The sequence below is a fragment of the Sprattus sprattus genome (assembly GCF_963457725.1).
Source record: "Sprattus sprattus genome assembly, chromosome: 18".
Taxonomy (NCBI): Eukaryota; Metazoa; Chordata; class Actinopteri; order Clupeiformes; family Clupeidae; genus Sprattus; species Sprattus sprattus.
The window spans coordinates 18525257-18538194 of NC_137916.1; the positions used below are offsets into that span (position 1 = coordinate 18525257).

At 40.4% G+C, this 12938-nt stretch overlaps 2 protein-coding genes across 2 annotated transcripts; one reads left to right on the plus strand and one right to left on the minus strand.

Moving 5' to 3' along the window:
• Positions 1-1292: 1292 nt before the first annotated feature.
• Positions 1293-2133, minus strand: LOC308379772 (hemoglobin subunit beta). The gene is made up of 3 exons (XM_080857031.1): positions 1974-2133; positions 1653-1875; positions 1293-1548 (listed from the first exon to the last, which is right to left on the minus strand). The coding sequence occupies exons 1-3, from the start codon at positions 2063-2065 to the stop codon at positions 1417-1419; spliced, it is 447 nt and encodes a 148-aa protein (XP_080713157.1). The 5' UTR covers positions 2066-2133; the 3' UTR covers positions 1293-1416.
• Positions 2134-3265: 1132 nt separating this feature from the next.
• On the plus strand, positions 3266-4142 carry LOC308379775 (hemoglobin subunit alpha-like). Its single transcript, XM_080857034.1, has 3 exons — positions 3266-3409; positions 3602-3809; positions 3919-4142. The coding sequence occupies exons 1-3, from the start codon at positions 3315-3317 to the stop codon at positions 4045-4047; spliced, it is 432 nt and encodes a 143-aa protein (XP_080713160.1). The 5' UTR covers positions 3266-3314; the 3' UTR covers positions 4048-4142.
• Positions 4143-12938: the final 8796 nt, after the last annotated feature.

Genomic DNA, 12938 nt, shown 5'->3' on the forward strand with positions numbered 1-12938 from the left:
TGTCTCATTCGTCTTCTCTGATTCAGTGGAAAGGCAAATTTATAGTCCAGGCAACAAGTCCTTCACAACAAAAAATGACAAACAGTGCCTTCCATAAGTATTCACCCCTTTGGATGTTTTTCCCTTTTATTGCTTTTATAAATCTATCATGGTCAATATAAGTTGGCTTTTTTGACAAAAAATAAATAAAAAAAGCCCTCTTTATGTCACAGTGACAACAGATTTCTACAGTTATGTCAATTAAATAAAAATATGTAATGTAAAATAAGTGATAGCATAAGTATTCATCCCCTTTAAATTGACTCACCTAATTCAACAGAGGTCCAGCCAATTGGTGCTAGAAGTCTCACAATTAGTGGAATGGGGATCAGTGTGCAGTGAATGTGTCTCAAGTCATTGTAGTATAATGACACCTGTGTCTGGAAGGTCCATTCGCTGGCTACTGTTACACCATGAAAACCAAAGATCACTCCAAGCAACTCAGAGAAAAGGTTATTGAAAAGTACAAGTCAGGGGAAGGATACAAACATATGTCCAAGGCACTAAACATCCCCTGGAATTCTGTTAAATCCATCATCAAGAAAAGGAAGGAATATGGCACATGTCTAAATCAAGAAGGAGACTAAAGCCTGCGATTGTCTTTGCGCAACGAACACATGGCAGAGACAGCGTCCTGGGCTACTCAGTTTTCCACTACGTTGTCCACAACTTTTGAAGTAGCCTTAAATATCTAACTTGGCATATCTTTAAACATCCCAACAGCGGGCATGAAAACTCTCCCTCTTTGTCGTCATTGGATAGCCTACAAGGCCCTCAGCCCACTGTTCTGATATATTTAGGCACTCTGAGATTCCTTTGAATGAAAAGTGCGTTAAAAATAAAATTAATTATTATTATTATTATTATTATCTGTTCAAACACGCCTTTCTCGACTGAGCATTTCCAGGTCATAATGCATAATAGAGAGACACTTATATTCCTACTTGATAGTTAAATCTACGTAGCGAGACGAAACTAGCAAAGGTTTATCCAGGAGTATGATTTTTTTTAAGCTGTTGTGGTATTAACACGACCGCGGTAGGCTAGAGTACAATAATTAGTATAACAATTGATAATATTATAAATCAGACGGATTTCCCTTTTTGCCTCACATCTCTTGGAGTTCCAACGACTCATTTGGAAATATTTCAGTAAAGGAGCCTTAAGGCAGGGGATATTTGATTGCCCCTTTCTCGCTGCTTTCAGACTTGAGAACAAAACCCTATACGACATGAAAAACACGACACCAAATCTGCTTTTTAAATTAATTTCAATGTTTTATTGACTTCCCTTGACAGAAGATCCTTTGTACACGAATGGTCTGTGCTGTGAAATCCTGTTCATGTTGAATTGCTCTTCGGCTGGTTGGGAGTTTATCTAGTGGTACTGTCTGCCGAGAGCAGAGACAACAACAGACAGGAACTTCTGCCAGGCCTCTTGGGCATCGGGGGTGAAGACAGAGGGGCCGAATTTCATGGCCACACACACGGTGATGCATTCAGCCAGGCCCTGTGAAAACAAACAAAATGAACAATTGATGATTCAACGAAGTAAAGTTACATGTTACCGATACCAAAATAAGTCGTTTTGAAGAATTCTTCATGTAGACTTACCCTGAAGTTATCGGGATCCACGTGCAGTTTCTCGGAGTGCATCACACTCAGTGCACTGTAGACGTTCTTGATGTCATCCAGGTTCTTCACGGCTCTGTCCAGCCCACCCATCACGGTCTTCCCGTGCTGGGCCACCTTGGCGTTACCCATGATGGCGGCGGAACTTGACAGGTTACCAAAGGTACTGAAATGTCTCTGAGTCCAAGGGGACACGATCAGGAGCCTGAGGGAAGAGAAAAATACAGGCGTTGAGAATATTATACAATTTTAACGAAAACTAATACAAATTATGCAGAGACGAGAAGAGAATAAATAATCTACCTGGCCAGGGCTTGGGGTCCGATCTCATCGACGTTGATCTTTCCCCACAGGCCCTGAATGGCACTGCGCTCAGCATCTGTCCAGTCAACCATACTGACGTCTTTGGGTTTCTTAAGGTTCGTGCGTTAAGCTCTCAGACGAAGAACACTTGTGAGGTAGAATGTTTGAGGTGCGCATTTAATAATATCTCTGACTCCGCCTCAAACGCTAAAATGAATTTGATTGGTTTTCTGTTGGGGGAAAACTGACCGACGTGACCTTAAACTAGTTGGGATGATGTGGGCCAAATATCCTTGTCTTGGAAAGATATCAAACATGAATAAGCTTTTTTCACCCACGAACCTACATAACAAAAACATGTTTATCCACACGAGTAAGAAATTCATGAAAGCAAGCACCCAAAAGCAGAATGAAAGCTCCATATAACCCATTATCCCATACAGGAAGAATTAACCTGACACTCACGTCCTTCATGTGTGCAATACATTTTGTCATACACATATACATTCCAATGTTAATTGTCATCAGAACCTTAATACAGGACATGATGAATATGAAGCCACTATCATAAGCACTTTATACTTGTATCACCCCTACATATATATCGCATATGCCAAAGGCCTAACCTGATCACATTTTTCAATGCAGGCTAATTGTTACATAAATATTCACCATGTATTGGCCAATTGTTTAAGTGCTCCAAAGAACGACCGAGAACATGTTCATTATTGCACTGTAATTGGTCTATCTAAACATGACAACGTATTGATTTACTAGACGATTTCAAATCCAACCGTTTTAAAGTAAGATGCTGATCAGCCTGAATTATATAGGGTTCAGGCCCTCTGTAACGTGCCTTGACATAATTGTATTGTTTTTGCGCTATATAAATACAAATTATAGAATAAAGCATGGTTATAGCCTACCTAATAATCATGATTCTGAAAATGAAATACAGAAAGGGTGGGAAATAAGGGTGATTATTGTTATACATAATCTCACTAAAACAATATCTGCTGAAGAGTATGAGTGTAACGATATCTGTTTTATATGTTTAGGTGCAGAATTGACTGCTTGGTACATTGCACAGAATACCACACTCTGGAAACTTATCGAAAAACCAAAACGTATAATTTTGTTATCAGAAAATTAAAGCAGCAATACATCGGCCGAATGCCACATAAAGTGACGCAAAACAAATAGGTGTGTCCAGGCACTTTGGATTTGGGTGTGCCCAATATATGCCGGTATAAATACAACCTAACGTTTTCATTTTCGTGCAGGATCTTTTTTTCCGAATAGGCTTAACTGAAAGCAGAGAAACATTAACAAGACGCAATCATGAGTCTCAATGCAAAGGACAAGGCCGCCGTGAAGGCCCTCTGGGGTAAGATCTCAGGAGAGGCGGATCAGATCGGAGCAGAAGCCCTTGGCAGGTAAATAACTGGCTTAAAGAAAAAGCTGACATTTTAAAAACATGCATCTGAACGCAAACCGAGAAATGATTCGTTCAGCATAACAAATCAATTAAGATGGTTGTTAATATAAGCTATATCTATTCATCAGTGTTTAAAATACAAAATGCATTATATTGCTGCAAATTCATAATAGATCTTTATTTTCTCCAGAATGCTTGTTGTCTACCCTCAGACTAAGACCTACTTCTCCCACTGGGCTGATGTGAGCCCTGGCTCTGCCCCAGTTAAGAAGCATGGAAAGACCATTATGGGAGCTGTCGGTAAAGCCGTGGGCATGATGGACGATCTTGTCGGAGGTCTCGGTCCTCTCAGCGAACTGCATGCTTTCAAGCTCCGGATTGATCCCTCCAACTTCAAGGTATGCAACATAAGTAAAAACCACCACAGCTATCAATAGCGATTACTTTGTCTGAATATATATATTGTTCCATCCATCTGCATTAAAATGCTGTCATTATCTTTTGCAGATCTTCGCTCACTGCCTCGTCGTTGTCATTGGCATGCTGTACCCAGCAGACTTCACCCCTGATGCTCAGGTGTCTGTGGAGAAGTTCTTGGCGAACATGATTCTGGCTATGGCTGAGAAGTACCGCTAAAATGCATTTGTGTGCGCACCAATTAATGCACAGAGATACTTTCTAAGCACACAAGACACAAGAGTGTAATGCATATTAAATAAACAAAAACACAATCACTGTGTCACTTTTCGTCTATACCTGATGAATATATCAGAACACTTTTCAATCACTTATTTCAAATTACGTCTAAAAAGGAGATTCTATTTTAATGCAAACAAAAGTGATCAGATGTGTCTGTGCCTTGCCCGGAGATCCGGGGGGGGGGGGGGGGGGGGGGGGGGGGGGGGGGCGTGTGTTCTACACGGAGATGTTCTCTTTTCGAGACTTAAAAAAATGCGTACGGCAGGGATTCCAAAATCGGACGGGGATTTTGCCTTGCCGAACATTTGTGTTCCTCTGTGTTATTATGTCCCTGCATGTGAAAAAGATGGCAAAACTTCGTCGCGGGGGGAGGAGGCGGGGTCATCCGCATGTGAAAAAGATGGCCAAACTTTGACGCCCCCCCCCCCCCCCCAGGAATTACTCTCTGAAATGTTACCGTGTATTGTGTATTGTCCCCCCTACAACGATCTGGGATCTCCGCCCCGGATCCTCTTCGAGCAGTCAAATTGGCATGTAAAAGTCTTGTTTGGAGTCTTGTTTTTTTCTAAGTTTTTCAATAAAAAACACATAGGCCTACATGCTTTCCAGACTCAGCTAATTGTGCATTTAAATGAACATTTATTGGACGTTTTTATTTTAGTCCACGCAACTTTTTCAAAAGGGAAATGGCCTACATGGCCTATTTCGAGATCCTCATAGTTGGGATCAAAATGGCCACTCTTTCCTTCACGGAAAATTATATTAAGTTACGTCATCTATAATATAATATTTTTTTTAAATAACATGACGCATCAAATTCCAGTGACTACCCCTGTCCACCACTGGGGGAGAGTGGGGTGAATTGTGCCAGCGGGGAAGTTGTGCCACCCCCTGTTTCTAGGGAACCAGACGATACTGGCAAATTACCACACATATTGGCAGAGTCAGCTATTTTACTCGTCCTGCAAAGAAGAGAGCCTCATTGCATGAGAGATAAGCACATTTAAGTTCAAAAAACTTTTTTTTTCCCTTCCAAAGTAAAATTTTTATGATCAAGGTTTTTTGATTGTTGTGTCTGAACAGTTATATACAAGTTTGAAAACATTTCACACATGTTTTAGTGCTTTGGTAAGCTACACTATGAGTCTATATAGCTAGCATGATTTTACAGTTTTTTTACGATTTCTAAAACACTAAAACCTATTGGCTGAACAAAGTTATCAGTTGCCTGAACTCATGTAGCTAATTGTGCAGTCTGTTACCTTAAACTATTTCACATGGTAAAACACAATTTGCAGACCTCACTTAGACTTTTCAGCAAAACTCTAAACACATTCTCAGTCTCAAAACACATTCTGCACTCTAATGCACATGTCATCCATACTGGTAAACACAAGTGGCAAAAATAAAATACAAATAGAGAACACACGTCATTGATTAAACACAGCCACTCATAACTGATTTCACTTGTATCAAATGATGTGACACAACCAATATAAGCCAGTTTAGAGAGCAAACAGGTTGTTGAAGGTGGGAAGGAGAAAGTCTGAGAATGGATAGAAGAAACAATGTGAGAGGATGAGTGCGTATGCGAGGTGGGCGAAGAGGAGGAGGGCAAAAAGGAGGAATAGGAAGACAAAGAGTGGAAATATCTGATGACATTAGAGCAACAGTCATAGACCATGTTATTGTAATTTCTGATACATTTGTAAATGCAGTATCAAGTTTACAGTTTTTCACTGTTGCTAAAACCCGTTTTTCAAAACAGTAACGTCTTTCTCAAAACTGCACACAGAAAATTGAAAACCTCACACACAAAATGCTAAACCTGACACTCCCTTTGCAAGATGACTCTTTGCTATCAAATCTCTTAACTGTTCACAAAATGGAACTCGTGTTTTCATTTGGTACACACAGCCATATTTTCAAAACACACACACATACATTAATTTAGTACACTCAACTAAGCATTAGCTGCACACTACCAAGCATTTACAGCACACAGAAGTGCAAAATTGAAAACACAATCATCGAAACACACCATATGAATGACAATGACTCATTGAGCCCTTTCTCCTTTTGTAAAATGTATCAGTGTAGGCCTACATTTTTCATAGTCAAACATAAAACAGCAATACCGTTGTTCTCACAAACCATATTTACAATTTCAGTCTCCTGTTCCACCAGATTGTATTGACATAAAATTGTATACAAAATGCTTATAGTTTTTCTCAATTGCTTACACACATTTTTTTACAGTTTTTCACTGTTGCTAAAACCCGTTTTTCAAAACAGTAACGTCTTTATCAAAACTGCACACAGAAAATTGAAAACCTCACACACAAAATGCTAAACCTGACACTCCCTTTGCAAGATGACTCTTTGCTATCAAATCTCTTAACTGTTCACAAAATGGAACTCGTGTTTTCATTTGGTACACACAGCCATATTTTCAAAACACACACACATACATTCATTTAGTACACACAACTAAGCATTAGCTGCACACTACCAAGCATTTACAGCACACAGAAGTGCAAAATTGAAAACACAATCATCGAAACACACCATATGAATGACAATGACTCATTGAGCCCTTTCTCCTTTTGTAAAATGTATCAGTGTAGGCCTACATTTTTCATAGTCAAACATAAAACAGCAATACCGTTGTTCTCACAAACCATATTTACAATTTTAGTCTCCTGTTCCACCAGATTGTATTGACATAAAATTGTATACAAAATGCTTATAGTTTTTCTCAATTGCTTACACACATTTTTTGAAAGCATGCCTCGTTCTCAAAACTCTAACCACAAATTCCAAAGCAACTAACTGAAAATGCAAAACCCTTTATATCTCCTGGAAAATGCTACTTTGCTTTCAAAAAATATTGAAAGTGTGTTTTCTTCCTCCACAGTGTGGTTCTCTTTCAGTCCTGCAAAATACAAATACTGTGAGCACACTACGTATATTATATTGATATGCAGTATTACAGTACACAAGGCAAAGATTTCGTACTTGTTCTCCATCCTGAAGGTTCTAATGAAAAACCATGAAAACATGGTCTACCACAGCGGCCCAAATCTCATTAGAGATGACCATTCTCCTTCTTCTTTCTCCTGATCCTCCTCCTCCTTCACCTTGTCCTCATTCTGTTCCTCCTCCGTGTCCTCCTCTTCCTTCTCTCTGTCCTCCTACTCTTCAACCTCCTACTCCTCCTCCTTCTTGTCCTCCTCTTCTTCCTCCTCTCACTCTTACCCCTCTCCTTCTCTGGTTGTGGATCTTTTCAAAGTTTTCAATAGTTTATCCAACAAAACAGAGGCTCAAGACACTTTAATGGTGCAGTCCTCACTGCAAATTGGTCAAAAGACCTGAAAGTTTAGAGATTTGACTATTTGTGGTTTCCAGGTTGATGCTTTGAGATTTTACTTGAAAATTGTGTGCAACAACAGAACTTTGTGTACACTGTTTTGACAACAATGTGATGTGTAATTGACATCAGTGTGTTCACAAGGAAAATCGGACTCTAATGTAGATAAGGGAATCTTAAGTATTTCCCACATGGGGCGAGCGATTGATACATGACGTGAAGGTTGTGCAGATTGTGCCGAATTTTCGCTTTATACTTTTTAACAATAGTGAAAAACTGTAAACACTCGGTTTCCGCAATGCAAAGTGCTCCCTTAAGCAGGTAAGTCACCTTGTAAATGTTGACCCCTCAAATGTCATTTAGTCTCACGATTAATTTGCATAAGCATATGTGCATAGACTTTTGAAACACAAATATTATGAACCAACAGTTTTTGTATGTTTAATGTTCAGCTATTTGTCCAACTTTGTCCAACTTTACATGTGCATAGACTTTTGAAACACAAATATTATGAACCAACAGTTTTTGTATGTTTAATGTTCAGCTATTTGTCCAACTTTACATTTAAATCAATTACTACTTGTTAATGCAACCAGGGATGGGCAGCATTTCTGATACATGTAGTATTTAAAAGTTCAATTCAGTTCAATTCAATTTTATTTATATAGCGCTAGAACAATACACTTATATCAAGGCGCTTTACTGGGCCCAGAGCCTGGACCCCCTTAGTGCATCACAATGGCAACAGGGGCAAGGAAAAACTCCCTGTTTCCCTGTTAGTCAGTAAGAAACCCTCAGCACAACCACAGCACATAAGGGGGACCCATCTGCCATCTGCAGACAATACAGACATCAGGTGGTTCATGATACATACAAAAACAGCTTAGTGGGTATACACTGTGCTCATAGGGTTACTGTTAAGGAGAGTAGGAACAGAAAAACATGCCGGTGGTGGCAATAATATATATTGCATTTTAATGCTTGCATAGTAATTAAGTGTACGGCAGTACGGTGGTGATGGGTGCAGTGGGCCGAGGGTTTTTACAGGTAGAACGGGTAGAGAGACTACAGCAACATCCCATAGCAAAGATAGTCTAGACTATCAAGCTATAAGGGAGAGAGAACATTTTAGTTAGTAGACAGCAATTTGGGAAACAGATATGAAGATACTTGTAGGTAGTCAATTAACAGTTGCAACAATATGGCCATTTTATCAGTATTAATACAGGCATTAAGCCTGACGTTGTCATACTCAGAATTCTAGTCAGAATATGAGTCTGATACTGCTCCATTGGGCTGTGATTATGGGGCATGTTTCAACCGAACCAGGAAAAACAATGCCTCTTCGCTCAATTGTATAGACCTACAACCAATCAGAGCAATCAGAGCGATCACCGGGGCCAGCTGATAAATTAAACTTTTACTGAATCCCGTAGGAAGGACGGCCAGAACGTATTTTCGATTGACAAATGCCTTGATCACGTTTCTCTGTTCCTCTTTCAAAATGAATGCGCTGATGTCTTCTAACACAGACTTGATGGCAGAATCTACACATCTCAGCTCTCCAGCGGCAGCCATGTTTGTTGAAAACGAATTCAACCCCAGCCCTCTTTGGTGACGTGGTTGATTACGTTACTGTTGATCATCTGTCCATCATAGTATTAAGCCCGCCCTGACAAGCTGAACAGCTCTGGTGCGGGCATAGTTCCGACCCAACGGAGCAATGCCAGACCGAACCTCCTGACCTCAAATGTTGTGGGCGGGCCTAAATTCGGCTGGCACCCAGGCTAACAGGCATTAGCAATGTGATATAAAAGGAGAGGGAGAGAGAGAGGCTGCATGGGTAGGTGTATGGGAATATTATTTAGCATTCATTTTTGTTATGTTTAGTTATGGTTGGCTGACATGGTGCATGCGGATTTTAGTTAGGATAGCAGGATACACAACAGTGCCTAAGTGGCGGGAGACAGCCACAACACACGCTGTTTGCTGTACCCAGGATCCGTAAAGGCCCTCCTTCACAATACAACATACGCTGTCTGTAGCCCAGTTTTAAAGATTAGATTTTTTTTGTATGTGTTTAGTTATGCTGGCTGGCTGTCTGGCTTGCCCAACAGGTGATGGGTTTGTTGACACAATTTCTTGTGGCTTTAGGATGAACTAAAAGGGAATGTCTTAAGTCTTTGAATATAGAAAGGGTGTCTGCATCTCGGATGGAGGCAGGGAGATTACTCCAGAGAAGGGGGGCTCGGTAGCTAAAGGCTCTGCCTCCAATTGTGTTTTTTTTTTAATATTCTTGGAATTACTGCAAGAGGCCTCCCTTCTCTGAACGGTCTTGGAGGGCAATAGGGGACAACTAATTCATTAAGGTAGTTTGGAGCCAAGTCGTTTAGGGCTTTGTATGTTAGAAGGAGTACTTTGAAATCAATTCTGCTTTTGACAGGGAGCCAATGCAGAGAGGCAAGTACAGGTGATATATGTCCATATTTCTTTAGTTCTAGTGAGTGTACGAGCAGCAGCGTTCTGTATAAGCTGGAGGCTCTTCATTGAGTTGAGGAATGTCTTAAGTCTCGATTTGAATATAGAAAGGGTGTCTGCATCTCGGATGGAGGCAGGGAGATTACTCCAGAGAAGGGGGGCTCAGTAGCTGAAGGCTCTGCCTCCAATTGTGTTTTTTTTTATATTCTTGGAATTACTGCAAGAGGCCTGCCTTCTCTGAACGGTCTTGGAGGGCAATAGGGGACAACTAATTCATTAAGGTTTGGAGCCAAGTAGTTTAGGGCTTTGTATGTCAGAAGGAGTACGTGATATATGTTCATATTTTTTTTTTAGCTCTAGTGAGTGTACGAGCAGCAGCGTTCTGTATAAGATGGAGGCTTGTTGCTGCATACGGAAAGGAGAGCATTGCAGTAATCTAGTCGCAACGTGGATTCGTTCTTCTGCATCTTGGAGGGTTAGGCCTTTTCTAATTTTGGCAATATTGCGTAAATGAAAAAAATTATGTCTTTGAGATCTGTTTTATGTGTGAATCAAGTAGGAAGTCTTAGGCTGAATCCCATTTCTCCCCCTACCCCTTCGTCTTTCCCCTTCCCCTCCGTTTTGCGCGCTCATGTGGAGGGGTAGGGCTGTCCCAATTCACGTTAAGACAGAGGGGTAGGGGAGAGGGGAAGGGCTTTCTACCCCTCCAAACGGAGATTTTCCGAGGGCACACTTCAAACGGAGGGGCAGACTGATTTCCCTCAATGCATTGCGAACCCGTGATCATTAAAGAAGAAACATTGCGCGAGTCCATTTAAAAATGTCGGAAACAGCAGGGAAAGCATCACACAAATGAAAGTGTTTTCTTTGTAATTCATGATTTTTAAACTTGTTTGATGAAATGTTGCATTGTGTAAATAACAGCTGCAGGCGCCATGTTTGTTTATGTCTGGTGAGTGACAGCTGTCGCTCTCCGGTAACGTAACAGCTGACGCAGCGTACTGATGACGTACGTAAGTGTTGAAGGGCTATCCCAATTCGTAGGGCTAGAGTTTAAACCCCTTCGACTACCCCTCCGTTTGAAAAAGCGAGGGCAAAGGGGTAGGGGTAAGGGTAGGGGTGGAGATTAGAAATGGGATTGGGCCTTAGTTGATAGTCACACCAAAGTTTTTGATGCTATTGGGTGTTGGGATGCCATCGAGTGTGGGTAGATGGCTAGGGTTATTTTCAGTTGATCAGGGCCTACAAGCATAACCTCCGTTTTATCAGAGTTAAGGAGCAGGAAGTTATAGAAGATTTTACATCTTGTAGGCAGGTTTCTGTCTCGGGTATATGTACAATTTCATCGGGTTTCATGGATAGGTAGAGTTGGGTGTCAAATGCATAGCAATGGAGGTTAATGACATGTATCCTTATGATAAGGGTAGCATGTACAGGGAGAAGAGCACTGGTCCAAGGACAGAGCCTTGGGGAAAGTTGTATTTTGTCATTTGTATTTGATATGCCTTTTAAAATGGTTATATAATTTGTATAATCATAGTTTAGTGCTCAGTATTTTTGTATTTTAAAAATACAGAAAATATTTTCCCTAAAATGTATACATGGTTACATGCATGCATCATGCGAGATAGAACGGTGTGCTTAGCGCTTTGCCCTTGCTTGAGTTAGACACATGGCAAGTGAAAGATTGATGTCTCATTCGTCTTCTCTGATTCAGTGGAAAGGCAAATTTATAGTCCAGGCAACAAGTCCTTCACAACAAAAAATGACAAACAGTGCCTTCCATAAGTATTCACCCCTTTGGATGTTTTTCCCTTTTATTGCTTTTATAAATCTATCATGGTCAATATAAGTTGGCTTTTTTGACAAAAAATAAATAAAAAAAGCCCTCTTTATGTCACAGTGACAACAGATTTCTACAGTTATGTCAATTAAATAAAAATATGTAATGTAAAATAAGTGATAGCATAAGTATTCATCCCCTTTAAATTGACTCACCTAATTCAACAGAGGTCCAGCCAATTGGTGCTAGAAGTCTCACAATTAGTGGAATGGGGATCAGTGTGCAGTGAATGTGTCTCAAGTCATTGTAGTATAATGACACCTGTGTCTGGAAGGTCCATTCGCTGGCTACTGTTACACCATGAAAACCAAAGATCACTCCAAGCAACTCAGAGAAAAGGTTATTGAAAAGTACAAGTCAGGGGAAGGATACAAACATATGTCCAAGGCACTAAACATCCCCTGGAATTCTGTTAAATCCATCATCAAGAAAAGGAAGGAATATGGCACATGTCTAAATCAAGAAGGAGACTAAAGCCTGCGATTGTCTTTGCGCAACGAACACATGGCAGAGACAGCGTCCTGGGCTACTCAGTTTTCCACTACGTTGTCCACAACTTTTGAAGTAGCCTTAAATATCTAACTTGGCATATCTTTAAACATCCCAACAGCGGGCATGAAAACTCTCCCTCTTTGTCGTCATTGGATAGCCTACAAGGCCCTCAGCCCACTGTTCTGATATATTTAGGCACTCTGCGATTCCTTTGAATGAAAAGTGCGTTAAAAATAAAATTAATTATTATTATTATTATTATCTGTTCAAACACGCCTTTCTCGACTGAGCATTTCCAGGTCATAATGCATAATAGAGAGACACTTATATTCCTACTTGATAGTTAAATCTACGTAGCGAGACGAAACTAGCAAAGGTTTATCCAGGAGTATGATTTTTTTTAAGCTGTTGTGGTATTAACACGACCGCGGTAGGCTAGAGTACAATAATTAGTATAACAATTGATAATATTATAAATCAGACGGATTTCCCTTTTTGCCTCACATCTCTTGGAGTTCCAACGACTCATTTGGAAATATTTCAGTAAAGGAGCCTTAAGGCAGGGGATATTTGATTGCCCCTTTCTCGCTGCTTTCAGACTTGAGAACAAAACCCTATACGACATGAAAAACACGACACCAAATC